Genomic DNA, 27,626 nt, shown 5'->3' with positions numbered 1-27,626 from the left:
CTGGTTATGCCTGGGCTGCCTATTTTATTGCGCTGTTTCCCCCTGATTCCCGTGCCTTCTTGTTAGGCGCTTGGGCTTTTGAATGGAGCAGAAGCAGGCAACTTTCTTCCCTTGCCTTTCCTTTAAATGCAGCCTTCCCTAACCTGGTGCTCTCCAGATGTGTTGGGCTGCAACTCTATCGGCTGCCTGGGGGTTGTGGGAGTTGTAGCCAGCACATCTGGAGGGCATCAGGTTGGGGAAGGCTGGAATAGAGAGAGGGCTCCGAGGGTGTCCCCCCGTCGCCCCGCTGCGCTGGCCTCGAACGCCACATGGGTGTTTGGTTTCACGGAGAGGAAGGGGGGATGCCCTTGGCAGGTGGGCGCACGTGCTGCCTTCATTCTCCAGCAGCAGAGGGGCCTTTCCCTCCCGGGCAGCTGGCCCGCGAGACAAGAGGGACACAGAAGCGGGGCTTTGGAGGGGGGGCGGGCGATGGGAGCAGCAAAGGACGCTCCCGCCTGCTGCTGCCGCTTGCTTGGAGAAAAGCTGTTTTGTGAAGCAGGCTTTGGCTTGTCCCCTTGGCATCGTCCACTGCTGCTTTGCTTGGACGGAGTCAAGGGTGTGGAATGAGGGTGTGCGCGTGAGTGACAGGCTGCGTGTCCGGGTGCGAGCTCTCCGCCGTGTCCCGAAGCCAGTGTCGGGATGAGCCGGGGACAGAGAGGAGGGAGCTCAGCAGGGCAGGCTGGGCCGGACCATGGGGGCCTCTCTGGGAAGGAAACGGCCCCCGCTGGGAGACCAGAAGCGGAGCCCGAAGCACGGCAGGCCCAGGGCAAGAAGCAAGGTACCTCCCCCCCCCCCCAGCCACGTGCAGCCTGGGCTCGCCCCCTCCCTCCTTCTGGCTCCATGCTGCTGGTGGGGAAGAAACCGGAGCTGCTCAGCGGGCAGGCCGTGCCCTGCTCCGAGTCTGACCCCACCAGACCTTGCCTAAGCGGAGAGGGGCACGCAGTCCCGAGTCCGTCCGCTTCCCCTCTCTGTGAGCGGTTGTGTGTTTGCCTCTCTCCTGTTCAGACGTGCGCGGAGAATCCAGTGTGCGTTTGTGCGCTCGGATGTCTCTGGTGGATTTCAGCAGGGCGGAAGTTGTCGGAACCGATGCGCAGAGGAGGCCACACCCTGCGGTGGCCTCCTCCGCTGGCGGTTGCTGGGTGCTTTTAAAGGTGCTGGAGCCGAACGCAGATGGATTTTCACCCACAGGGCACAATCCACCAGGCGTTTGTCCTGCACTTCCCCTCTGAAATGCTGTCGGGGTCTTACACAGCTCTTGCTCGTGTCAGCTGGACTTGTGCGGGAGAACACTGGGGTGCAATGTGCCCATGGGCCCATGTGAGGGAGGGGGCACGTATGGGAAGGAGGGAAGGAGGACTCTCTTGGCTGACTGGCTGGTGCCCTAGCTGCCCTTAGGCCCGCCTTTCCTCTGTGCAGGACTGCTGCCTTTTGCTGTTTAACCCTGTTTCACTCCGAGGGTGCGGGTTGCTCTCTCTCTGCCTGTGTGTGTAGGTGTATCTGTAACCTGCACCTATTACTTGAATTCAAACACACTGAGAGTGTCTCTACATTAAGGGAAATCACATTGTTTTCCCTGGGGATGTTGTCCTTCCTGGTTCTTTGCCATGATTGATATGGGCTGCATTGCATGGGAAAAGAGGGGTGGCCAGGCGGAAGACCCTGTTGATTCCTGTGGCTCCTCTCACGTTTGAATCGAGGGAGCGTCTCCTTCCGTAGCGTGTGTGCAAAGGAGCGGGGGAGGGGGAGTCTTGCTTTCATCTGCTGTAAGTCCGCAACCCTCGGCACACTTACTCGGGAGTAAACCCCATTGAACAGAATGGGACTTACTTCTGAGGAGACACATGGGGAACTACTAGCACAAATCAACAAAAGCAAGAAGAAAAATAATTAAAAAGGATCACTTTGGACTTTTACCTAGTACAACTCTAATGTAGCATAATGAAGGGTCTTGTTCTTGTGGTGTTATAGACCCCTCTATGTCCATGCAGCACACTTACTTGGGAGTAAGCCCCAGTGAACTTAAAGGGGTGCTCTTGGTGGGGTCGGGGGATCAGATCTGTCTCCCTTTGTTGCAAGGAGGCATTTTACCCTCTTCTCGCTCTGATAGCAGACACGGAAAGTCCTTCCTTGGCAATTCAAGAAGGACGCAGACAAGCTGGAGCGTGTTCAGAGGAGGGCAACCAGGATGATCAGGGGTCTGGAAACAAAGCCCTATGAAGAGAGACTGAAAGAACTGGGCATGTTTAGCCTGGAGAAGAGAAGATTAAGGGGAGACATGAGAGCACTCTTCAAATACTTGAAAGGTTGTCACACAGAGGAGGGCCAGGATCTCTTCTCGATCCTCCCAGAGTGCAGGACATGGAATAACGGGCTCAAGTTAAAGGAAGCCAGTTTCCGGCTGGACTTCAGGAAAAACTTCCTGACTGTTAGAGCAGTACAACAATGGAACCAGTTCCCTAGGGAGGTTGTAGGCTCTCCCACACTAGAGGCCTTGAAGAGGCAGCTGGACAAGCATCTGTCAGGGATGCTTTAGGGTGGATTCCTGCATTGAGCAGGGGGTTGGACTCGATGGCCTTGTAGGCCCCTTCCAACTCTGCTATTCTATGATTCTATGAATTTCATAGCGCAATGCCAGACTTACTTCCTGCCGATTTCGCGCCATTAAGGATTTATTCTAGTTTATCTCTGCTCTTCTTTAAAACGGAATGGCGGGTGTGTGTGTATGTGTGGACTGTGGGAGAAGTCCTGTTTGTTGACAGTGTCATGAAACCAACCCACAAACTTCCGTGAGTGGCCAGTCAGGAGAAGCGTGCCATAAATTGCTGGTTTAGAGGCGCCCTGAGACTTCATCCTGCAGCCTGCCTAGGTTTTCTAGTGCTGGATCAGATGGTGTAATGCAACTCCCCCACCCCCAACCTGGTGCCCTCCAGATGTGTTGGACTGCTGGCTGGGGATTATGGGAGTTGCAGTCCAACACATCTGGGGGGCACCAGGTTGGGGAAGGCTGGTGTATTGAGTCCCTCTCAAGGTGGGGCTGGAATCGTAGCCTGCCTGGGGATTCAGGGCCCCTATCCCCAACTGGAACGGTTTGCAAGGAGTCCCTCTCTGTCTCCACCCCACCCCCTGCCATCGCCTCGCTTCCTGCTTTATTTGGGCCGTTCCTGCTGAGGTGGCAGCTAAAGACCTCTCCGTTTTTGTACGTCAGGAAATTGATTATCTGACAGCTTGCGGTGGCAATCAATGAGATGCCTGTTTGGTTGCTGTTTAACCTTGCCGGTGCTCAAGGCGAACCTTGGGCCTTCGGTAGGCCTCCTCCGCGAAACGCGGGATTCGGCACGAGGGCCCTGCTGGGACTTCCTCTCTGCCCCCACCCCGCCCGAAGCACAGGCCGAAATCCCCACTCCTGGGTTCGGGGAGGACAAAGGGGGGGCGTGTCCTTGGCCCCTGTGGGTGGGTGGGTCTGCAGCGGAAGGGTCTGCCCACCCCCACCCCACCCCCAAGGCTGCTCTTCTGCACATAGATCCTGCCCCTTCCCTGGGCTTTCTACCTTGCTGCACGGCGCTTGTGGGCTGATGATGAATAGCGAGTGGCAGGAGCAGTCGTCTCCCTGCAAGAAGAATAGCTCATTTATTCCCTTTCATTTCAGTTTGAGGGACTGCCACCGTGGAACGCGCTCACTCCCTCTCTCTCTCTCCATCCTTCTTTCTTTCTTTTCTTTTAATGAGCTGGTTCCTCTTTCTCCGCCACTCTTTCTGGAGGCAGTTGATTTTCCTTGCAATTTCTTGCTAGTGGAGGATAATGGGCCAAGGCATACAGGGCCGACAGCTGGGCAGCTGTGTACTAAGCCCCCTCCAGCCCCCCCCCCTTTCTTCACCGGCGCAGTCTTGATTGTCAACTTCATCCCGACTTTGGCAAACGCGCCTCCACACGTGCTTTGCAGAGTCGTCTGCTGACACCGAGGTTTTTGGAAATGAGATGCCAGTTGGACTAAAGCAAGCAGGAGGAAGCTCGGGCAGCGGCCTGGGGGCGGGGGGCCTGAGAGGTATCCTGTGGTACTCAGGACTCTGTGCCCAGGGCCCAAAGAGCCTGCCCTTGACAGCAAGGGAATACCTTGAAAGCCCCGGATGGATTGGGGATGTGCTGGAAGTCCACCCGTTTGTTTTGGAGCTGAAAATGGAGCTTTCAGCAAGAGCGCAGGATTCCCTGGGAAAATCTCCATACCCACGTTTCTGCCCCCCATCTTTGGAGCGCCTCCATTTCCGCCCCCTGCTGGTGTTGCTGCTTTAGCGCCATTTCTCCCCCTTCCAATTATTGCATCATTTCCTCCCTTGTTTAATCAGATGGGGGATCCCCACCAATTATGTAATGATGTCACGGTGCCACACAGCGGATCAGGTTTAGCAATGCAGTGATGGCACTGAGGGCAAACCAAGCCAATGGAGAGTGAAGGCAATGCTGAGTGAAACTCTGATCGGATGGGGTGGCGTTCAACCGCTTCCGGATGGGGTTGCACTCCCTCTGAAGGAGCAGGTTCGTAGCTTGGGGGTTCTCCTAGAACCATCTCTGTCACTTGAGGCTCAGGTGGCCTCGGTGGCATGGAGTGCTTTCTACCAACTCCGGTTGGTGGCCCAGCTACGCCCCTATCTGGGCAGGGATAACCTAGCTTCAGTTGTCCATACTCTGGTAACCTCCAAATTAGATGACTGCAATGCCCTCTACATGGGGCAGCCTTTGAAGACGGTCCGGAAGCTGCAGCTTGTGCAAAATGCGGCGGCCAGATTGATAGCTGGAATAGGGAGGTTTGAGCATATAACACCGATTCTGGCCCGCTTGCATTGGCTGCCTATATGTTTCCGAGCCCAATTCAAGGTGCTGGTTTTAACCTATAAAGCCCTACATGGCTTGGGACCACAATACCTGACGGAACGCCTCTCCCGACATGAACCTACCCGTACACTACGCTCAACATCTAAGGCCTTCCTCCGAGTGCCTACTCCTAGGGAAGCTCGGAGGATGGCAACAAGGGAGAGGGCCTTTTCGGTGGTTGCCCCCCGACTGTGGAATGATCTCCCCGATGAGGCTCGCCTGGCGCCAACATTGTTATCTTTTCGGCGCCAGGTCAAGACTTTTCTCTTCTCCCAGGCATTTAACACCCTTTAACAACGTTAAGTTTGTTTTTAATGGAATCCAGAATTGTTGTTTTTAAATGGATACTGTTGTTTTTATACTGTTTTTTATGTTTTTGATGGTTTTTAAATTTTGTATACTTTTAATGTTTACCATTTTTAATTGTTGTAAACCGCCCTGAGAGCTTCGGCTGTGGGGCGGTATATAAATGTAATAAAATAAATAAATAAATAAATAAATAAATAAATCCCAGCCAATGGAGAGTGAAGGCAATGCTGGGTGAACCCAGTCAATCTGATCAGACCTTGCCTTCGCTCTTGCATTTCACTCCAAAAAACGTTGGCAGGAAACGTCTCCTGCTTCAGCGCTGCCCTACGGCCAACCAGGGACAGTACCTGAACAGTACCTAGCAACAGAGGGAGATAGAATCATAGAATAGCAGAGTTGGAAGGGACCTACAAGGCCATCGAGTCCAACCCCCTACTCAGTGCAGGAATCCACCCTGCATTGTGGCAGGAGAAGGCTTCCTGGAAGCCCCAGCGGTCTTGGCCTCTCCTCTCAAATGCATGGACACTGGCTGAAATTACTCTGGACATGCTCAGAAGTACTCTAATCCTCCCCCCCCCTCCCCTGCCAGTTTTCTAAGGCTCAAATTAGGTTCTGCTCACAATCCACATACCATTCAAAACAGATTCTTCTGGGGCTCCAAAGCTATGCCCTGGTAGGTCATGGCTTGAATGAAGCTCTGATTTTAGGACTCTGGCATACTAAGGCAGGACAACAACAAAAAACCTCTTAGCTGTTTCTCCCAGAGTTTATTCCAAAATGTGAGCTGCCAGTAGGAGCCAGCATTGATTCCACGCAGCTAGGCCAGGACTGTGTTCGAAACGGGGAGAAGCTCTCGTTCGTTCGTTCATTCTTATGGGCTGTTGATGACCCACAAATGAGTTGTGTGGGCATGTGCTGGGAGGGGAGGCTGGTACAAAGCAGGGCTGGGCTGAATTAGGCCTCTGGCAAGGCTTTCTGACACAATTCTTCTTCATAACCCTTCTGCAGAGAGCTTCTGGGGCTCAGTTCTCCTGAAATTCCTGGTTTCTATTAGGGCTCGCTGTTGTTATTCAGTGAACCTCTGCCCACGCTCAGAGGCTTACCGCTTCACATCTTCTAGGTCTGAATCCGATCTCCTATCAAGTCATGTTCATGGACCAGAGAGCCCAGTGCGCACATCCTTGATGGCATTGGGAGCCTGGCAGAATTTGTGTCCCCAACTCACACGCTGAGAAGAGCCACTCAGGGCTGCCGCGTCAGGGTCTCTCCCACAACATGGAAGTGGCTGTGGCATGCTAGCGTCCTCGTGGCCCGAGTCCTCAGAGACTGGCAGCGCGGCCTCCTCTGGACACAGGGGAGCTGAACCCTGGGCTCTTTCTGGAGGACCAGGTCCTGGTGGAAGCCTTGTGGCTGAGCCCTCTCCCTGAACCATTCACTCGGTTGCCCTTCCTGTCTGTTAGAACAGTCAAACTTCCTGACTGTTAGAGCAGTACGACAAGGGAATCAGTTCCCTAGGGAGGTTGTGGGCCCTCCCACATTAGAGGCCTTCAAGAGGCAGCTGGACAACCATCTGCCAGGGATGCTTTAGGGTGGATTCCTGCATTGAGCAGGGGGTTGGACTCGATGGCCTTGGAGGCCCCTTCCAACGCTGCTATTCTATGATTCTATGTTTCTTCTGAGGACAGGAGGCCAAGATGCTCTGAGAACGAGGCTTTGGGGCCCTGGTGTAGGACAGAGGGTGCTCGGCCACGCAACTCTTCTTTGCCTCCAGGACAAATGCCCCGGAGGACCAATAGGCAGCATGGATGGTTTGGTGCGTAGCTCAGGGCAAGAGCCTGGTGCCCAAGGAAGCCAGAGGCTGCTCCTCCGCAGCCGCTGGGGTGAAAAGGCGCAGCTGCGCTGTCCCGGCCCACTCTTGCCTTATTTGCCGTGAGCGCAGCTGCAGCGGAGCGCGGTCCGTTTCCCTGGTGTGCGGCCGCCCCGCTCATAACTCTTTCCCCCAAAGCCTGAAGATAAATCCCAGGTTGCGATGGGAACGATCGGTAATCCCAGCGTGGCACCTGTGGCGTTCACGAATTATTAGGCCTCCATGCTTGTGAAGGAGCCATGAGAGCGAGCCTTCGTGGCTGAGGCTTCCCGTTCCCCTCGGCACCGGAGGCTCTCTCCTCTCGCTCTTGCTTCTTCCTCTCGGCGAGCACGGCTGCACATTCCCATCTGCTCCTCACCCAGCACGGCTGAACTTCTAGCTTTTATTCATGAACATTCCTCAAGCAGCCATTCTCACATACCGTGGTGTATTGGAAATATCTGAAGGCTGCATTAATAGAAGTATAGCTTCCAAATCACGTGAGGTCCTGGTTCCCCTCTATTCGGCCCTGGTGAGGCCTCATCTAGAGTATTGCGTCCAGTTCTGGGCTCCACAATTCAAGAAGGGCGCGGACAAGCTGGAGCGTGTTGAGAGGAGGGCAACCAGGATGATCAGGGGTCTGGAAACAAAGCCCTATGAAGAGAGACTGAAAGAACTGGGCATGTTTAGCCTGGAGAAGAGAAGATGGAGGGGGGACATGAGAGCACTCTTCTAATACTTAAAAGGTTGTCACACAGAGGAGGGCCGGGATCTCTTCTCGATCCTCCCAAAGTGCAGGACACGGAATAACGGGCTCAAATTACAGGAAGCCAGATTCCAGCTGGACATCAGGAAAAACTTCCTGACTGTTAGAGCAGTACAACAATGGAACCAGTTACCTAGGGAGGTTGTGGGCTCTCCCACACTAGAGGCTTTCAAGAGGCGGCTGAGACCACCGTCTGTCAGGGATGCTTTAGGGTGGATTCCTGCATTGAGCAGGGGGTTGGACTTGATGGCCTTCTGGCCCCTTCCAACGCTGCTATTCTATGCTTCTCTGAAGTGCAGGCACTCGTCAAGACCATCCCAATGGCCACGCCCCCTCAGGAAGTCCAAACATTCAGGCAGCTGTGCTGATCCCTGTTCTAGCTGGAGCAGCTGTTCTTCGTGAGTCGGCCTTTCAGTGTTCATTGCCCTCGGTGTGCATGTGGGGTGGGGCGGGGCCTTCCGATCGCTGTGTCTTTATGGCCTCTGTAAAAAGAGTGAAGAGAACAGGGCCTGGTTTGCCCCACTTCAGAGGATCGCAGAGCCTTGCCGAGCTCTCCCGGACCGCGCTCAGAAGAAGCCTGTGCTTTCCCCCTGACTTGTGTAACGGTGGTGCCCATGCACTGGTTCTGCACTGCACACATGCGCTTTATCAGGTTGCCTCGCAGGGCCAGCCGTAGTGGGGAGCTGCTTGGGAGTTGGCCCCACGCCCATCGCCTTCCTCAAGCAGAATCCTAGAATAGCAGAGTTGGAAGGGGCCTCCAAGGCCACCCAGTCCAACCCCCTTTTGGACGATGTGCCTAGAGATGGGCCCAGAAGAGAGAGCAGGTGACAGATCCAGCTGGGGGAAATCAGCCCCAGCTGAGAGCATTGAATCAAACGGAGGAGACACCAGATAATCAACGCAAGTTCCATGCATGGTAAAGGCTTAAAGGACATCAGAGCCTCCACTCACAAAGCACCTGATCCGCTCAGTGTGCTTGTGCGGAATCTTGTTTAAAAGCCCTGAGGCAGAGAAGGAGGAAGTCTGGGAGAAATGGCCTTCCCTTTGTAAAGCTGTCGAGTATTACAAGTGGAGGAATTCATAGGCCGACCCGTGTAAGAAGGTGGCCGATGGCTTCAGGTTTCCAGCAAAATCACAGCTGCTCGTCAACCTCTTGGAATGGCGAGCAACGAGGTTAGAACACAAGACCGCTGCCCCCGGCCCCCTCCATCTCCTCTCCTGGACAGGGTTCCATGGGCCGCAGCATCGATGTGCCTCTGCAGTGCTGTCAAGGAATTGGGCTCCCCTTGACTGGGGCCAAAAGATGCCAGTCCAGAGTGGGGGGAGAGACTGACACACCTTCCGAAGCAGCCTTCCCCAACCTGGCGCTCTCTGGGCGTATTAGGTGACTTCTCCCATCGGCCCCCAGCATGCTATGATGGCTGAGGATTGTGGGAGTTTTGTACTCCAACGCACCTGGAAGGCGCCAAGTTGCTGCAGAGATCTGGGATTTGGCACCGATTCCATTTCTCCTCACTGCACGGAGGCTGACGTGAAGAGCGCTAAATAAAAGTAAGTGCAAGGCTGCTTTTATTTATGTACTGTGTGCATCCATGTTTTCTAGTGTGGGCAGTCGGTTTTGGGGTGGAGGCGGAGGTGGACTCGGCCACAACTCCACTTCAGGATTTCTGGGCCCGCCATGAGCTGAGGCCAAACCGCTGCCTCCAGGGCTTGGTCTCAGCTCGCTGTGGGCCTGGCACCACCTTCGAAGCCACCCCTTCTCCGCCCCATGCCCAAGAAACCTGGTGGCGGCAGCTGTGAAAGCTGCCACAGCAGCACCCCCAAATGCCAGGGGCCCTGGGAAATATGTTTTCCATGGGCCCCGGGCCCTCTCTGAGGTGGGCTGCCGGTGCTGCAGTTGCAGGGGCGCTCCGCCTCATGAGCAGGGCTGCTATCCCCCACCAGATACATTTGGAGGAAAGGGAAGGGGCTGGAGGCGCCCTGTAGTTTGGGGTCTCACAGGGAGGGTTGGGGAGACACGGAGGCTCCCGCATTCCCAGCGATGCGACCAGGAAGGCAACGGAGGCTTAATCTACACCAAGCAGGATATTGCACTATGGAAGCGGTATGTGAAAGGCAGGAGCCACACCAGGCAGGGCACAGTGGGTTGAAAGCGGTATGTGGTCTGTGTCTTATGGGCACCAACAGTTGTCCGTGCACTTCGATACCGCTATAAAGCCGTCGTGTGGCTCCTGCCTTTTATATGCCGCTTTCATACCGCTTCCATAGTGCACTATCCTGCTTAGCCCACGGTCTCTGCTTCAGAAGAGCCCCAGAACGAATGCCGGGTGTTCTCTGATTGCCTTTGAAAGGAACTCATTTTTGTCAAGGGGGCTGCCGTTCACCGCTGTCGTGTTTTGCCAGCCCTGAATCATGGGAGTTGGAGGGCACCAGGTTGGGGAAGGGTGATCACGGCTGAGCTGTAGGAAGAGAAGGCTTGACCTCTCTGCGCTAAGGCTGTTGGCCAGCCGGCCAGCTCCAGCCCCCGCACGGCTTCTGGCTGCCCAGTGACGTCCGGTGTCTCTCGCGCCTTCCTGCCTTGCAGCCCTTGCAACTGCCCGAGTGGTGCTGCGGCCAGTTTTGCTCTCCAGCTTTGGGCTCTCGCCAGAGGCATAGTGGGCGACTTCAAGGGACTTGGAAGACCGGCGTGCAAAGGGGATGTGCCAGAGGGGAGCCCTCTTGGCCTCCGGGCCTTTTGGGGCAGCGTTCCGTAGCTGCTGGGTGTGTGTGCCACTCGACGGCCGGTTTCTGAGCTGGTGTTGGTGGCTGGAGTTTTAGCCCGCCCTCCTGCGTTCGAAGGCCTGGCTGACTCCTCGGCCTTCCTGCAGTGCTGCAGCGAGGTCATCTTAGCTGCTGAGCTTCATGGCCTTATGGGGCAGGAGGGGGGACCCTTCAGATGGCCTTGCGTATTCCTTCAGTTGTGAAGCACACAGGTGTCCTTTTCTCTTTACCCTGCAACCCCGGACGCCATTCCATGCTTTCCCACTGCTTCAACATTCCACATAAAGTTCCCTGCAATCCTAGCACCATTGTGACTATAGGGATATAATGGGCTTTGCTTCTGCTGCCCTGAGGCCCTCAACACCCGCCGCTCGTGGGGGCAGGTGGGGGGTCCCTGTGCTGCAGGGGCCTGGGTTCTGGCCCTCGGGGCACCGCTGCCTTCTCACTGCAGGCCCACGTTTCTTTTGCATGTACGTTCCTGTGCTGGCTGTGCTGCTCTTTGAGGGGAAGTTGTGCGTCTTGCTTGTCCTCCTGTCCGTGAGCCCCACAGCAAGGAAGCCATCCTTGGGAGCAGCGCCAGGTTTGTTCTGGCGGTTCCGAGCATGGGTATCTTGCCTCCACCGGGACCGCTTTAATCATGTTCTGTTTTCACTGACTTTCCTGCAAACGCATCTGACTGTGCATATTAGAGCCGGCTGCTGTGCCATTGAGCGGATGCATCAAAGAGAATTGCCAAAGTGGGACGTTTGAGATGCCTGCAGCCTATTAGAGGAAGAGAAGAATGGCCAAGGCGGATGAGGCCCCAGGTCTCCAGTCCTCTGTCTTCAGGTGCTGCAGAGGAGCGTCTGTAAGAAATCTGGACTTGCCTCGACTCAATGAGAAAAAACGGCTGCGATTTGGGAATATGGGAGTCCGCTGGGAGCCAGGGCTTTTCGCGGCCTTTGCCAAGGGCTTCCAATCAGGCATTCACATTTCCTCTGTAGCACCGCCAGGTTTCCCCACCCCCACCCCACCCTGCCTTTCATACACCCAGACTACCGCCCGCCCCCTCTCCCCTTCCTAACACTTTTGCGCGACACTGAACCTCTGGGTGCACTGAATGCAAGTGGAACGGTGGTACGGGAGGCATTCGGACCCCGAATTGCAACCGTGGGCGGCTGCTGGGGAGGGCCGGGTGCCTGGCCTTGGGCTTGCTCTCATCTGTGGCTTCTCCTTCCCCAAGCATCGCCCTGTCCTCACACTGGACAGGGCTTTGAGCTTCCTTGCTGGAGAGTGCCTTTGATTTCCTCCTCACTTCCAGTATTCATTGGCGAAAATGTCCAAGACGTGATGTGGTATAAGTGTTTCTGAAGTGGGATGTATCACCTTGTCCTGATAAATGTTGACATTTGCTGGTATACTGGGATGAAAACGAGCCATTATAGTAAGCACATTCAATGGGCCTTGGGGTTTACCAGGAAAGGTCTGTGTTTCCTGACATTTCCCATTGGCCTCCTAAAAATCATAAGGATGACCTGAACACTCAGGTTTTCTGAATGTTTGGCATTTACTGCAGCGCCTGCACAAGTGTTGCCTGCCGCAAGCCTCTGCACAGGATACAAGAGGCAGCCGGGCAGCTGGACAACCATCTGTCAGGGATGCTTTAGGGTGGATTCCTGCATTGAGCAGGGGGTTGGACTAGATGGCCCTAGAGGACCCTTCCAACTCTACTGTTCTAGGATCATGTTCTCATCATGATTCTATGATTGGATGCCAAGGTAGGGAGCCATTGTCTTGTTGCTTTGCTCCTGGCTTTGTAGTTACCCTTTAATTGTACATTCAGATCTTTCCTTTGCTCCCACATCATGTTAGAGATAATTCCGATGGCTGTTTACTTCCAATTTTCAGAGAAAGATGAAGCAAGTGGGAGTCCTGCTTCTGGGGATACCAACTGGGCACCTCCTGTGAGTTGGCATCGCCCGAAGGGAACTCATTCTTTACAGTCTGGGCTGTCTCTGTCAGCTTAGGGAGGGTCCCCAAACTCCTGTTTCCAGGCTCAGCTTCTCAAAAACCTTTTTGTCGGAATCAAACTCAGGACTTAAACCTCCGGGAAGGGCTGTAGCTCAGTGGTAGAGCCCTTGCTTGGACGCAGAAGGTCCTGGGTTCGGTCCCTGGCAGCTTCTCCAGGCACGGCGAGGAAAGAATCCCGCCTGAAATCCTGGAGAGCTGCTGCTGCCGCCAGTCAGTGTTGACAAAACTGGGTGAGGCGGCCCAAGCAGGGTCTGACTCAGTCTAAGGCAGCTCCCCATGTTCCCCCTTCCCTCCCTAAGCCAATAGAGTGAACCTTCACCTGATCTAGTAGCTGTTTTCAATCTGTGGCTAACAGACGTAATAGCGAAATGGAACCTCCTTCCGCAGAGGAAGTCTACCTCTGAATATCAGATACAGGAGGCAAGCACTGAGGGGGGTTGGGTGGGGTGGGTGGTGTCTTCATGAGCAGAGTGGAGGCATCAGGCCAGGATGCTGGAGGAGATGGTCCTTCCCTCCTGATCCTGACTCAGGGTCATTCTTAAGGAGTTCGCCGAGGGCTAAAGGTTGTCAGGACTGGCTGAATCCCATGGTAGTGTCCGAGGCCACCACCTTCGGGCATCGAATACAGGTGTTGTTTGGCTGCAGCTGCTGTTGTCCCTGTCTCCAGCGCTTATGCTGTCAAAGGCGGATTGGCAGGGGTGGGGTGGGGGGCTGCAGTCCAGCAGTGTTTCTTCTTATTACTGTAAACCGCTCTGAGACCGTCTGCCAGCTGGGTGGACCCTACCTTTAGATAAATGAAGAAATATCTGCAAGGCCACAAGTTGCCCGAAATCATAAATGATCATAGAATCATAGAATAGCAGAGTTGGAAGGGGCCTCCAAGGCCCTCGGGTCCAACCTCCTGCTCAATGCAGGAATCCACCCTAAAGCATCCCTGACAGATGGCTGTCCAGCTGCCTCTTGAAGGCCTCTAGTGTGGGAGAGCCCACAACCTCCCTAGGTAACTGATTCCATTGTCGTACTGCTCTAACAGTCAGGAAGTTTTTCCTGATGTCCAGATGGAATCTGGCTTCCTTTAACTTGAGCCCGTTATTCCGTGTCCTGCACTCTGGGAGGATCGAGAAGAGATCCTGGCCCTCCTCTGTGTGACAACCTTTTAAGTATTTGATACCAAGCAAAAGTGTAGCCAGATCAAGGCAAGGGAAAGCTTAGCAAATAATTAGCTGCTACAATATAAACACACTAAAGACTATAAGCAAAATATAAACATGAGAGAGAGAGAGAGGAAAGCAAAATAAGGAAAGGAACCCCACAAAGGAACCCCACTTGCTCCAGGGAGACGTGGCTGGAGGAAGAGGAAAGGAAGCCCTGGCGAGAGGAAGGGAGTGACACCCCGCCCCCGGGTTTCTCAGTGGAAAAGTGCCAGCAGGGCCTGGACACCTGGGGAGAGAGAGAGAGAGAGAGAGAGATGGGGGGGATGCCCCCCTCCAGAGAGAGTGGGGGCAGAGCTCCCTAGCAAAGGTCCCACTTACAGCATCTTTTTCCCACAAATGGAAGTGGAGCTCAGGTCATGAGAGGACACGAGAATGTATCCCGATATTAAGTGTAGACTAGGTCAGATATTTGTGGCATGTACATAGGTATGCGTCACGCATGTATTACGTGGGCATGGGCAGAGGGATCGATGCGGGGCCGGTGGGGGGGTAAATGACCAAAGGCGCAAATATATCATACGAACGTGCAGATGGTCAGCGCCGATACAGCCCAGAGGATCACTGGAGACGCGGACTTCCTCTCCCTCCCTCCCTCCCGTGTTTGTTCCTGTTCCCTGCAAGATTGCAGGAATCTTTCAGAGGCTCTGTGGAGCAGCTTCGCTGTCAGCTTCAGTGGAATGGAATGTACGGTTCAATTCCAGCGCATCTGGAGCTGCCATATGCAAGAACACAACAAGGATTCCGCACGAGTTGCCTTGTTTGTTTTTGCTGCTTTCCAGTTTTTTGCTTTGGCCCGAGATCTGGTTTACTTCTGACACCGTTTCAATAACAAGCGACCCACAGGATGCAGAGAAGGTCAGGAGAGGCAGCGCTCTAACGTTACACACAAACAGGATCTCGGTTTGGGAAACATCTGGAAGGGTTTCTCCGAGGCGTTTCTGGCTCGGATGCCGCTCCACTCGCTCACTTCTCTTGTGAGCCGCTGGGATGTCATGTCGGCACCGTGCTGGCATTGTGACCAGGGGCCAAAGGACACCGAGGCCTGCCTTTGAAGGCCGTGCCAAGACCCCCCCCCTTTTCTCTTAAAAGAACGCTTGGAGCACCAGCTCTTGTGGGCGGGGGGGGGAGACCCCTCCAGCCGAACGGCCCTTCTCAGAGCGGAGCCAACTTGGCATCCGATGGCACGGCCCTCTGGTCGTTTCGTGAATGTGCATTGCTCACTGGCAGCCATGCCTCCATTGCCAGCCTTCTTCCCCCAAATCTGGAAGAAGCTCAGCCTCCGTGCGAATCGGAGGGTTTTCTGGGGCAAGAGAAAAGACAGGTGGGCAAACACTGGAGGCTCACGAGAGGAAGACAACATTGCGTGTGCCCCCTCCCTTAAAATTCCATGAACGAGGCAGGGCGATTGCACCATAAAAGCTTCGTCCGGATGCGCCCTAGCTCCTCTGGGATCGGTACCCTGCGCACGTGTGTGTGTGTTTCCATGGGGCTGGTGTTAAGCAATGTTCCTTGTGGATTGCAGTCTTAAACCACCACAGCACTCCTTGTCAACTTGCTGTTTCAGGCACACACAGATTCTGCTCTCTTAACCCTCATTTTACAGAATGGTCGTTTGTCCAGAGCCGTGGAGCAAGTTTGTAGCTGAGCGGAGAGTTGAGCGGCGTTTGCTTGGAGACCAGCCAAAGAGCGTCCTCCAGTTTCTTGCTCCCTCTCGGTTCCCTTCCCTCTGGCATGCTGGGAGCCTTGGCTTTGTGTGGCCCTTGGAAAGTTGCTCCACGTGGAGCCAGGCCGTGGCCCCACCTAGGTCAGGATTGCAGCTGTTCTCCAGGGTTACTGACAGGGGCCTCTCCCAGCTTCCACCTGGAGATCCCAGGGATTGAACCTGCGACTTTGTGCATGCAAGGGGAAGCTCTACCGCTGAGCCACGCACAATGCCACGAGCACCACCTCTCCCATGGCCTCTGTTGGATCTCCGAGGCAGAGGACTGACCCCCGCCATCCGGGGGGGGGGTGCTCACTTCTCAGGGCTTTAGAACAGTTCTTTTGGGGGGCTGTTGGAGCCCCCTTCATCTCTGGGGGGTTCAGAATTCAGCTGCTCAGGGCAAGCAGTGGGCTTCCATGGTCCCATTGCGGCAGGGGGGGAATGAAGAAGCCAGAACTCCTTCTAGAGTTGTTTGAGCCAATGTCGCTGTATATTTATCTCTTGCTAAGCCAAAGGGTCTCCGGCGTGCCTCAGTCCTTGGGTGCAGGCCATTCTTGCGCCCAGAAAGGCTGAACCCCCTCTTCTCTCCCTGCTGCCCTTTGCCGAGGCTTTACTAGGAATCAAATCCATTTCCAGCCACTGTTTTACTGCTAGTGCCTCATGAGCCAGCTCTTCTGTGGTGGAGCTCTGCCAGCCGGCCAAGCGTAGGAAGGAAAGAAGGAAGATCGCCCTTGGTTCCTTGATTGGCAGGGGGAGAGCAAAGGATCACGGGGGACTTTCACCGAATTGAGTGGAATAACCGCGTAAGCTCCTGGCGTCGGTGTGCAGACGCGTCCTTGTCAGTGCCGATCCAAGGACAGCAGGGTCCAGCGTGGGGCATCTCCCTCCGGCAAGAGGCAGAAGCGGAACTATGTTACCGTTCCTCGGACGGACTTCCAAGGGCTTTAAAATCAATGGAGCAGGTGCTCTGTTTTCCAGGGGACTGAAGGTCCGTTCAAAGAGGAATCGCCGCTCAGGGGGTGTACACTTGTCCTCTTTTGCTTTGGGTACACAGTTTTTGCAGGTTGTAGAATTGCTTTGAAATCTTGCATGACCTATTTGGCTAGAAGTGAACATGAGACAAAAGGAATTGGCATCTATATGGTGGCTAAGAAACCGGGTGTCCTCCAGGTTTTGGAGGACAGCTCCCACAGCCCCTGACCATTGGCAATGCTGTCTGGGGCTCATGGGAGTTGAAATCCAAAACATCTGGAGGGCCCCAGACTGCCTACCCCGATCTGTTTATTTCTTCTGCGTTGCGGACGTGATTTATTTATTTATTTATTTTATGCAGCCTGACACTGCGAGTGGCGCTCCGCTCTGCTCCGTTCTTCTTCCAAGGGTTTTGCCCCCTGAAGTCAGACTCTTCAGGGGGCCTTTGCTCACAGCCCTCGTGTCAGAGAAGGCCGGTCCCTGGAAGGGCGGCTCTCCTTGGCCCCAGCCGCTGGTGAGCGGTGGGGGGAGAGAGGGGGGAGGGGCTGCTGCTTCACAAGGCCGGCTGGGCCAGGAGGAGGTGATGAGGGAGGGGGGCGCGTTTCGTTTTTTTAATGCTTCGCTTCAGATTTGCTCTGTCTTCATCCTCAAAAGCCAAAACCACATGAATAAAACAGCCGCGGTCTGCAGCTTGTCCGTCGGGTAGACCTGTGCCTGTGCCTGGCTTCAAGGTCTTGCTTGGCTGTGGACGTGCACAAATCACTCCCTTTTGACCTCCGGCCCTCGGTGCTACAGTGGGCCTGGCGACCTACTTTGAAAGGGTGTTGTGAGAATAAAGAAGAGAAGTGTGGAGCAATTGCAGTGTTACTCCCAACATTTTTATTTATTTATTTATTTATTGCATTTTTATACCGCCCAATAGCCGAAGTTCCCTGGGCGGTTCACAAAAACTAAAAACATTCAATTCATAATACAACTGCAGCTATTTATACCAAGATAAATAAACCTGAAGTATACAGCAAAAATAGGCCCCTTCTTGCCCCTTGGATGCTTAATGCTTGCACACAGATTAGAAGAGGGAGGAGGAGGGAGGAGGAATCTTACGATCAGAAGATGGCAAAGGCATTCGCTCAGGTAAAACTCCAGTGGAAGGAAGTTCCCAAACTGTGATGACCTTTTAACATTCATGTACTGACAACTGTGTGCTAGGTGCTGCACAGATTAAGCAGATGATGTCTTACCTTCCTGGTGTCTGTACATGCACGCATGCATGCGCGCACTTCCATTGGATGGCTATGGAGGGGCTGGCGGATGAACAGCGAGGGCGCATTAGAGTGGAGACCGTGGTAATTGTGAAAGAGTTCTTTGGGCAGGAGCGAGCGGTTCCTAGCCAATGGGAAAGAAGCCAGAGGTCAGCCAAGCGAGGCGAGGAAGTTGTTCCAGGGAGCAGCATTCCAGATGCCCCAGAGGGGAGAGCGGGAGGAGGAGGAGGAGGAGGACCAGAGTCATGGGATGAGCAGAGCCAAGAGCTTTAGCTGCACCAATGTCCAAGACGAGGGTGTCCAACTAACTGCCCCTACAAAGCCATGAGTGAACTAGATGTTCAAGCATGGATTCTGGTGACCTATTTCATCCAGTAGACCATAGTGGCTGATGTGGTTGGACTACAACTTCCATGGGAGGGCACCAGGTCAGGGAAGGCTGAATGAGGGTGTTCTGGGTGTCGTGTTTCCACAGACCTCCCGCCTTCAGCCCTTCCCGCCTTCAGTCCCCAGACCTTCGGCCCTGGTTAGGCCTTATCTAGAGTATTGTGTCCAGTTCTGGGCTCCACACTTCAAGAAGGATGTAGACAAGCTGGAGCGGGTTCAGAGGAGGGCAACCAGGATGATCAGGGGCCTGGAAACAAAGTCCTAGGAGGAGAGACTGAAAAAACTGGGCATGTTTAGCCTGGAGAAGAGAAGATGGAGGGGAGACATGAGAGCACTCTTCAAATACTTAAAAGGTTGACACACAGAGGAGGGCCAGGATCTCTTCTCGATCTTCGCAGAGTGCAGGACACGGAATAACAGGCTCAAGTTAAAGGAAGCCAGATTCCAGCTGGACATCAGGAAAAACTTCCTGACAGTTAGAGCAGTACGACAATGGAATCAGTTACCTAGGGAGGTTGTGGGCAGCTGGACAAGCATCTGTTAGGGATGCTTTAGGGTGGATTCCTGCATTGAGCAGGGGGTTGGACTCAATGGCCTTGTAGGCCCCTTCCAACTCTACTATTCTATGATTCTAGGGAGACAATAACGAGGCCTGCTAAGTAATCCTGAAAGCTTTATTCAAGCAATAAACCTCTCCTCGCACCTGAAGAGAGTCTAATCTCTAGGAACCTTCCTCTATGCAAAACTATGCAAACTAAGCGAGACAACTGTCCTTTCAAGAAGAATGGAAAGCCCTTTCCCAGAATGCTTTGACTTCAGAGAGACTGGTTCTGAGGCAGCTTCTGCTGAGATGCCAGCCGGGCCAACTTTCTCTCACCTTCCTTTAGCTCCGCCCATTTTAGTCTGCAGCATACTCTAGGATTGGCTAGTCTCTCCGTGCCCTCCGCCTCGGAAGAACACTGACTTCCCACTGACTGTATGTTGTTTACCCTTGAGGAGATAAGCTCTGGAGAAGGTTCATTCCCAGCTAGTGAAGAGCCCGTGGGAGCTGCCTTCCCCACTGGTGTAATCTGGCCTGTTTCTGGCGCCAACTCCTCCACTTCAGAGTCTGTTTCTGATTGATCACCTAAAACTCCTTCCCCCAACCCAAGGGAAGCAGGGCTAGACATGACACTGGGTCAGAGCCTTGGGTTGTGCATGTAAGCCAGTGCAGGACCCCCCAGGCACCAGGGAGGCGTGTTCCCTATCCCGTGGCCCTCCTCACGGGGAGATGCTGCAGCAGGCGTTCACTGACCCATGCCTCTGGGGCTTTGACTTGCACCTTTCCCAATAAGGGCGCGTGCCCAGCTGTCCTTGCAGGCGCACGGCGTTGCACCCAGCCTTGCCTGCCCTCTGGGTTTCCGATGTTGTCGTCTTTGGTTCACCGTCTCCCTATGAATTTTTAACAGTGCGGCATCTTTGAGTTTGGGGGGAGGCTGCGTCTCCTCCGACTTCCTCCTGACTTCGTTGGCAACTCGCTCTCTTCCACCCTTCGATGCCGCCTGGACGTACGGTCGGCCTGGAGTTGGTCCGGGAGGAGAAGTGCCTCCCTGGTTCAGCCCGGTGTCTCAGGTTCCGCTGAATATATGGGGACAGGGTGGCAGCTCAGACCTAGTCCTGGGTGACTGTCCAGAGAGGCAGCTTCTATTGACCGATGGGGGAGAGGAGGGGCAGGCACAGCGAGGCCATATCGATTGCTGAGGAGATGGATTGGCACGGCAGGGTCACGTGTGTGTAAGCCTGATTGATCCGGGGTCACGTGTGTGTGTGGGGGGGAAGATAACTGTCTGGGGGTCCTGCTCATGTGAGTTTTCGGATGAGCAGCCACGTCAGTTGGCAGTAAAGACAGCAATGAGTCTTCCAGCCTCTTCACCTGTACCGCGGCCTGAGGCTTTGTGGGACAGGGGGGCCCTTCCTCAGATGCATGGAGTTAGCTTCCAACGGCCATGTCTATTGCAAAGACACGTTGTTTTGCTTTGTTGTTTTACACGGTGAGGCCAACAGCTGCATGCGTGTTGCGGTCCTGTGAGGGGCACCCATGAGCACAAAGTCCAGGCGAATGAATGCAAGTTCCACCCAGCGTGAGGCCGTGGCTCGTCCCCAGGCTAGTGGCCACTGGGGAGGGGAGAGAGATAAAAGCGACCAGAGGTTATGTCTGTATCAGACACAGAAAAAGTTTTAAGTGAAAGATGACTAAGCCCCAACTGTCACCGTCTGTGGAGGGATGGCTCAGCTGTAGGTGAAGCGCCAGTGGTCACTGGGTGGCTGACTTTTGGTGAACACTTCCGAAGCCGTGGGTGTCCTGAGGTGCACCCTGAGGGCCCTTCCAGCATTGCAAAATAACCTGGGAGGTGGCATCTCCCCGCCTCCTCCCTGACATCGGAAGGGATGCGCAGAGGGGAGGGGCCGTGGCAGAAGAGCCCCCTGTGCTTTGCAGGCAGAAGGTGCCCGGTTCGCTCTCCGGCAGCATCTCCAAATAGGGCTGGGAAAACTCCTGCCTGTAACCTTGGAGAGACATAGCTGCCGGTCAGTGTTGACAGTGCTGAGCTTAGATGGACCCAGGGCCTGGCTTAGTGTAAGCCAGCTGCCTCCTGCATTCCCGGGGCTCTTGCAATGGGCTTGGGGAGGAGGTCGCGTAGAGCCAGGGTGGCACTTCTGGATGGCCGAAACAGAGGATGCAGATTTGCATAAAATGTGCAGATGCTAATTTATAGACGCAAATTTAGAAATGTTTAATATAAGTTAAACAGAGGAAGACAGTGCCCAGGTGACCTGTGTGCTGCCTGCTCAGTCTGCTGCCCAGGTGCGAACAGGTGATGGGCAACAGTACTTCTTCTGTGGCTTCATCTTTAAGCAGGGAGCACCAGGGAGGGGGGAGGAACCGGGCAGCTGGCTCTCCTCCCTCTGAGCTCGTTCTGGCTGCCCCGTTCCTCTCCCACCTCCCCTGCTTTTTTTTACTTTTAATCTGTAGATGCGAACCTCAAAATACTCAAAAATCCCAAATGATTTGGGAGCCAGCTGGTGGCTGTGGGGAGACAGTCACGGACAGCTAAGAAGGACATGTCCAAGATCAGGTATAAAAGTGACACCTGCCGAACAGAGGTGTGTCCTGGGAGGAGGAACGCTGGGCTCTGCGTGAGGCTAAAGGGCGGCCGTGGTGCCTTCCCTGTGCCCCGCTCCCAGGCTCTCTTCTGGTGCTGGTTTTGCTCGTTCAGAGTTCTGCCCCCCCCCCACTTCGGCACTGCAGTGCTGCTGTCCTCTAGGACTCTAGTCTCAGCAGGGGCTTTATTTACAACAGGGCTCTGGCATAGAGACTGAGAAGGCAAGGGCTCATGGCCAGCACTGGAGACAGTCCAGATGGATGCCTGATTGCCTGCATGCCTAAGAGATGTTCTCTTGGCTCCTGCAGCCTGAAGCACACACACACCCCCGGCCCCGCTCCTGCACCTACACAAAGAAGCTCTCGGGCCAAAGGACCCAGTAAATGTGGCACTTGAGGAGACCTGGCTTCTCCCGCCATGGGTCTCTCGGGGACCATCTCTAAGACAGCAGCTTCTGACGGTCCCGTGGCAACGAGCTCAGCGTGAGTCAGCAGTGGTCCACGGTGGAGGGGCTTCTTGAGATGATGCAGTGTTGTTTGAGGGCACGTGGCTGTGGGGGAGAAGAGGCCCCTTCCTTTGGCCAGGCCTCGCCTTCCTGGGTGATGACAGAGGGCCGCCGTGCAACTCACGTCCACCCTCCTCTTCTCCCAAGACATCCCTTGCAAAGCAGCGCTCTGGCTGTGCTGGGCTTTCTGTGGTCTTTGGGCCCTGCCTTTGGTTTTGGCTTACTCTTGGCTGGAGATCGGATGAGGGAAAGCAGGCCGCAGCGGGTCTGGGAAGTGTCAGGGCTCTGGGTAGCCCTGAAGGGTTTTTAGGGTCCAACATCATCCCCTGGCACTGAGTCTTCCTCTGGCACTGCCTGAGTGCCAGCTGAGCTTCTGGGACTTAGGCTGACCCTATGGAAAGGAGGACCGGGCTCCTGTATCTTTAACAGATGCATAGAAAAGGGAAGTCCAGCAGGGGACATTTGTATGCCTGCAGCACCTGGTGAAATCCCCTCTTCAACACAACTGCTGAAGCTGCAGGAGCCCTGCCCTGAGTGACCAGATACAAAAGAGGGCAGGGCTCCTGCATTACTGACTAGCTGGCTTATTTTTGAGGAGTGAGTTTTTGTAGGCAGAATCACTGACTAGTATTGGGTTACAGTTGGGCAGATCCAGCGCCTGTTAGCTCGGGGGGAGGGGGGCAGGATCCAGGGAGCACGGTGGGACAGTGCAAGGCCAGGGGTGGCAGCAAGTCCTGGAGTCCCCTTATCTGCAGAGTTCCCTCCTGTGCCCAGAGTTTGAAGGTGACACACGGGCTACATCATGGCCTGATATTCCCCAGGCCGCCCGTTCAGGACGTGCGTTTTGAGTCCAATATTCTAGGTAATATCGATGTTGCTTCCATCCCATCCAAACTGTGCTGCTTCCAGGGACTACCTTGACTTTCTCTTCAATGGCCGTTCTTTGGAGGTGGTCGCCCACCCAAGTTTGTTCCTGCAGGGACTGGAGGCAACCTTTCAGCCCGTCTGACCCCCTGTGACCCATGTGGGCCCTGGCCTGAGCCTGCTGTGGTCCTCCACATGACTGCACGATAGCATGGGATGCCCAAGATGATGCTCCTGCCGTGGTGGGTTAGACCTGCGCTTTCACAGGGGCCATTTTCCAGTTTGGCAGGAAAGGGGAAACTGTGAGTAGAATCATAGAATCATAGAAGAGCAGAGTTGGAAGGGGCCTCCAAGGCCATCGAGTCCAACCCCCTGCTCAATGCAGGAATCTACCTTAAAGCATCCCTGGCAGATGGTTGTCCAGCTGCCTCTTGAAGGCCTCTAGGGTGGGCGAGCCCACAACCTCCCTAGGTAGCTGATTCCATTGTCGTACTGCTCTAACAGTCAGGAAGTTTTTCCTGATGTCCAGCCGAAAGATGTGCCCTGTAGTGCTGGCAGTAAGGAGCTGGTATTATGAGGGGAGGGGAACCACCAGCCTAGAACCCAAAAGTGACGGGAGAAAGTGAGCAGGCCCCCTTTCTCAAAAGTACGTACATTTGGAACGTGGTGCCTGCAAGGCAAGAAGCCCCACAAGCGCCCGTGGGAGCTCACGGCCTGCTCCGGCGTTTGGGACACTCTCCTCAGCTCAGCCGCAGCAGGAACCTCAGCGGCATTCGCCCGAGATTCATGTAAATGCACATATCCACACGCCAGGCAGCATAATTGCGGGGGGGGGGGGGGCGGAGGGGAACGGGCGATCTAAATGAACGAGCAAAGCCCTCGACTGGCCGGTGCCGCCTCGGGGAGAGGTGGAGTGGAGAGTTCTGCTCCGGAGTCCAAAGGCACAAAGTGACGGCCAGAAGTCAAAACGCGGCCGAGAGCGGCTCCCGACGGAAAGGCCTCGATTTAAGAGGCTGCACTCGAGGTTTCGACCGCATCTCTTTGAGTGCTTGAGATTCAAGAGGCAGCCAGAGGGATTGCGCCACTTAGAGCGGCAGCCTGGCCACAACGCAGCGGAAACCAGGGACATAAATCAAGTCACGCAGCTCTCTCGCCGGGGTTTTCAGCACGGCCACAGAGCTCCCGTGGTCTCCCTGGAGAAGCCGATGCTTGCATGTTGCCAGTCTGCGACTCGTTGATGTGAATGGCCACAAGGACCAGGGAAGGTTGGCCCACCTTCTGGTGGATTTTTCACAGTTATTACATGTCTGAAAACACAGAAAGAGGTCATCACGGCCAACGTTGCTTAGTGTAGCTCCATGACCAAAGCCGTTGTTGGGGACGGTTTCACTTTTCCTTCCACGACAGGAAGCGTCGGAACCGTGCCGCCATGCCCTGTGGTGAGGGGGATCTGGTTGGCGCCTGATGGGAAGCAGGTGCTGATCCAGTCTCGGTGTTCTGATCCTGCCCCAGGGCTCTACTTACACTCCTATGTCCTTATCCAGCTCAGCAGTTCACTCTGGACACAAATCCAGAATTGGGACTGACCTGACCTGGAAAGGTTTTAATTCAGCTTCCAGTCAACTTGAAGACAGCTCTGGGCTCCAGCAACCAGGTGGGAGAGCTTGTAGCCGGCAGAGAGAAGCTGGAAATATTTTTGGCACTCATCAGGTCTTCCAAGATGGCTAAGCATTTGAGGCTCAAAGAGCCTAGGCTTTCATCTCACCCTAAAGCATCCCTGACAGATGGTCGTCCAGCTGCCTCTTGAAGGCCTCTAGTGTGGGAGAGCCCACAACCTCCCTAGGTAGCTGATTCCATTGTCGTACTGCTCTATCAGTCAGGAAGTTTTTCCTGATGTCCAGCTGAAGGCTGTTGCATGCCAAGCGAGCATTTCCCTTGCAGGCTTTGGCCATTGCTCCTTCGTGCATAGAATGCATCGTTGTTTGACAGGACGGCCGGCAGGCCATACTCCTGCAGGGGAAGAAGATTGAGATGTCTGTTGCACGTCTGTCAGTCTCAGTGCCTGGAAAATTCACATATCTGTGTCTCTGGGTGGGGGGAGGAGCTGAACCCATGGATTTAGGCGAGGGGAGCAGAACTTCTTTCAGCACAAGGGCCAGATTCCATTTTGGTAGGTAGGGCAAAAGTCCCGGAAGACCAGTATGTTTTAGCTTAAGGGACTGCCTGGCTGTGCTGGGGAATGCTGGAAGTTGCTGGACTTTTTTCTGTCTAAACATATTTATTTATGTATTTATGTGCTTATTTACATGCACAGGATTGCACCCTAAAGTTCTTATTGACAGGAACTAACCTTTAGGAGAACCATAGAATAGTAGAGTTGGAAGGGACCTATAAGGCCATCAAGTCCAACCCTCTGCTCAATGCAGGAATCCACCCTAAAGCATCCCTGACAGATGGTTGTCCAGCTGCTTCCTGAAGGCCTCTAGTGTGGGAGAGCCCACAACCTCCCTAGGTCACTGATTCCATTGTCGTACTGCTCTAACAGTCAGGAAGTTTTTCCTGATGTCCAGCTGGAATCTGGCTTCCTGTAACTTGAGCCCATTATTCTGTGTTCTGCACTCTGGGAGGATCGAGAAGAGATCCTGGCCCTCCTTTGTGTGACAACCTTTGAAGTATTTGAAGAGTGCTCTCATGTCTCCCCTCGGCCTTCTCTTCTCCAGGCTCAACATGCCCAGTTCTTTCAGTCTCTCTTCATAGGGCTTTTTTTCCAGACCCCTGATCATCCTGGTTCCCCTCCTCTGAACATGCTCCAGCTTGAATTGATTCAGTCCTTCTTGAATTGTGGAACCCAGAACTGGATGCAATACTCTAGATGAGGCCTGACCAGGGCTGAATAGAGAGGAACCAGTACCTCACGTGATTTGGAAGCTATGCTTCCAATAAAATAAATAAATAAATAAATGCAGCCCAAAATAGCATTTGCTTTTTTTGCAGCCACATCGCAATGTTGGCTCATATTCAGCTTGTGATCTACAACAATTCCAAGATCCTTCTCGTTTGTAGTATTGCTGAGCCAAGTATCCCCCATCTTGTAACTGTGCCTTTGGTTTCTTTTTCCTAGGTGTAGAAGTATTCCAACCTTTCAGAATGGGGGCTGTGAAAAAACTGGGGAAACACCAAATGATTGGTGATTGGGGAAATGGGGGGCTGGGAGAAGTGGGGGGATTCCTATGGAGCCCTGGAGAGCTGGTTTTAACCCACCCCCAAGGGCCAGATTGAGTCCTAGGCCTGAAGCTGTGCACTCCTGATTTAAGACTGTGGGTGGAAAAGACCAGCAACGGTGGCTCGGTCCTCCCCCTCGCACAGGGAAGGGCTTCAGAGTGGCCAGCAGGGGCATTCAGCAAGCCAGAAACTGTCCCAGAGCTTGGCTGTAGTCACCGGTGGTTCACGCCGCATGTTTTTCTTCTGGCTGCAGGCAAATTTGAAGAAGTTCATGGAGTATGTGCAGACGCTGAATGTGGAGAAGGTCAGCCGGTTGCTGGAGAAAGGCCTGGACCCCAATTTCCATGATCCGGACACTGGAGGTGAGAAGAGCTTCTGCAGAGGTAGGCTGTGGGGGGTGGGGCAGGGATGTCGCAGGCCAGGTGCCACGGACGACTGGAGCCGGAGGCTGCACGTGTTCCTCGGGATAGGAAGCAACCTATGGACCCAGAGGGGCCCGTTCAGGCAACCTGCTAAGCCATGGTTAGGCCTCTCACCGTTTTGCAGCAAATGGTTAGTGAGCGTGTTTAAGCCATGGTTATGTAGCCACCATGGTTAGGAATGGTTCACATGACACATTAAGCCATAATGTTTAGCTCAAAGTGCTTAACCACCATGGCTTAACGTGTTGTCTGAACAGGATCAGAGAGTTTAGCTCAAAGACGTGCCATTTAAACAAAACGAAAGAAGAAACCCTCTTGGAAATAGAGAGGTCTGAAGACCGGAGGGTGGGAAGGTGTCCCAAGGCACCCCTTCCCAGTTTCACCCCCATGGAAAGCACTCATGTGGGAAGATCTTCATGGAGGTCTACTCAGAGGTCCTTCAGCAAGCTCTCTGGTTTCAGCAGCTGAATGGACTTCTCCCCTATTACAGTGGTGGGATTCCAGAACCGCTTTGAATGCCGGGTTGTTCCAGCTGCCCTTTGGGTTCAAGATGATGTGGAATAGCTTTCCTCAACCAGATGCCCTCCAGATGTCTAGGACTACAACTCCCATCACCCCTGCCAGTTGTAGTCCAATACAGCCGGAGGGCCCCAGGTTGGGTGAGGCTGAAGTGCAGTGTCCGAGAGTGGGAGCATTTGCACAAGAGTCTTCCTGATTTCTTCAAGGGATGCCCCCTTCCCCGGGCTTAGAAGCCCTCAAGCTCGTTCGGCATCCATGAACGATCCCAGCAAAGAAAGGAAACGGGGCGCCCGGCCAGGCTGCCTCTGGAACTGGTCTGCTGTGGTGTGGCAGCCAGGATGTGCCATGATGGGGGCGAGTGTTGCAGTGGCGGGCGTTGCGTCTGCATTTGGGCTGGTGGGAGGGGTGCGCATGACGTGACATTGAAGGGATACGCTTCCGCTGCTGCTTGTTTAAGGACTTAATGGCCTCGCGTCCGCTTTGCTGTTTGCTGAACTGGCCTCTCTGCATTTTGCTGGGTCTTCTTTTTTGAGATGCACTTGGGATTTTATGTTTGTGAGCCGCCTTGTAGAACTTCTGAGTTTAAAAATGGGGAGTAAAATAAATGAGTAAATAAGTAAAGTTGATTGTGGAGGAGAGACGGCACTTCGGTGTCCTTGGCATTCCTTCGCCTGGCGAGGAACTGAGTATTTGCAGCATCAGAAATCGGAAGCTAGAACCGAATCGGGCTCCAGGAGAATAAACAGAGGCTGCTGGGCTGGCAGGAGGAGGTTCAGGACGGAAGGCAGGCGGAAATCCAGATCCCAGGCAGGGCTGACGTT

The 27,626-nt window shown here is 54.3% G+C and overlaps 1 protein-coding gene across 1 annotated transcript in view; it reads left to right on the top strand.

The window, feature by feature from the left end:
- Positions 1-27,626, top strand: part of SHANK3 (SH3 and multiple ankyrin repeat domains 3) — a 391,738-nt gene that overhangs the window by 76,631 nt on the left and 287,481 nt on the right. The window contains exon 5 of the mRNA XM_063134473.1: positions 26,118-26,226. Coding sequence (XP_062990543.1) covers positions 26,118-26,226 — 109 coding nt within the window. The remainder of the gene's footprint in view (positions 1-26,117; positions 26,227-27,626) is intronic.

This window comes from Elgaria multicarinata, chromosome 9 (assembly GCF_023053635.1).
Source record: "Elgaria multicarinata webbii isolate HBS135686 ecotype San Diego chromosome 9, rElgMul1.1.pri, whole genome shotgun sequence".
Classification (NCBI taxonomy): domain Eukaryota; kingdom Metazoa; phylum Chordata; class Lepidosauria; order Squamata; family Anguidae; genus Elgaria; species Elgaria multicarinata.
Note: the sequence above shows the minus strand (reverse complement) of the source record. Positions and strands in the feature narration are given on the sequence as shown.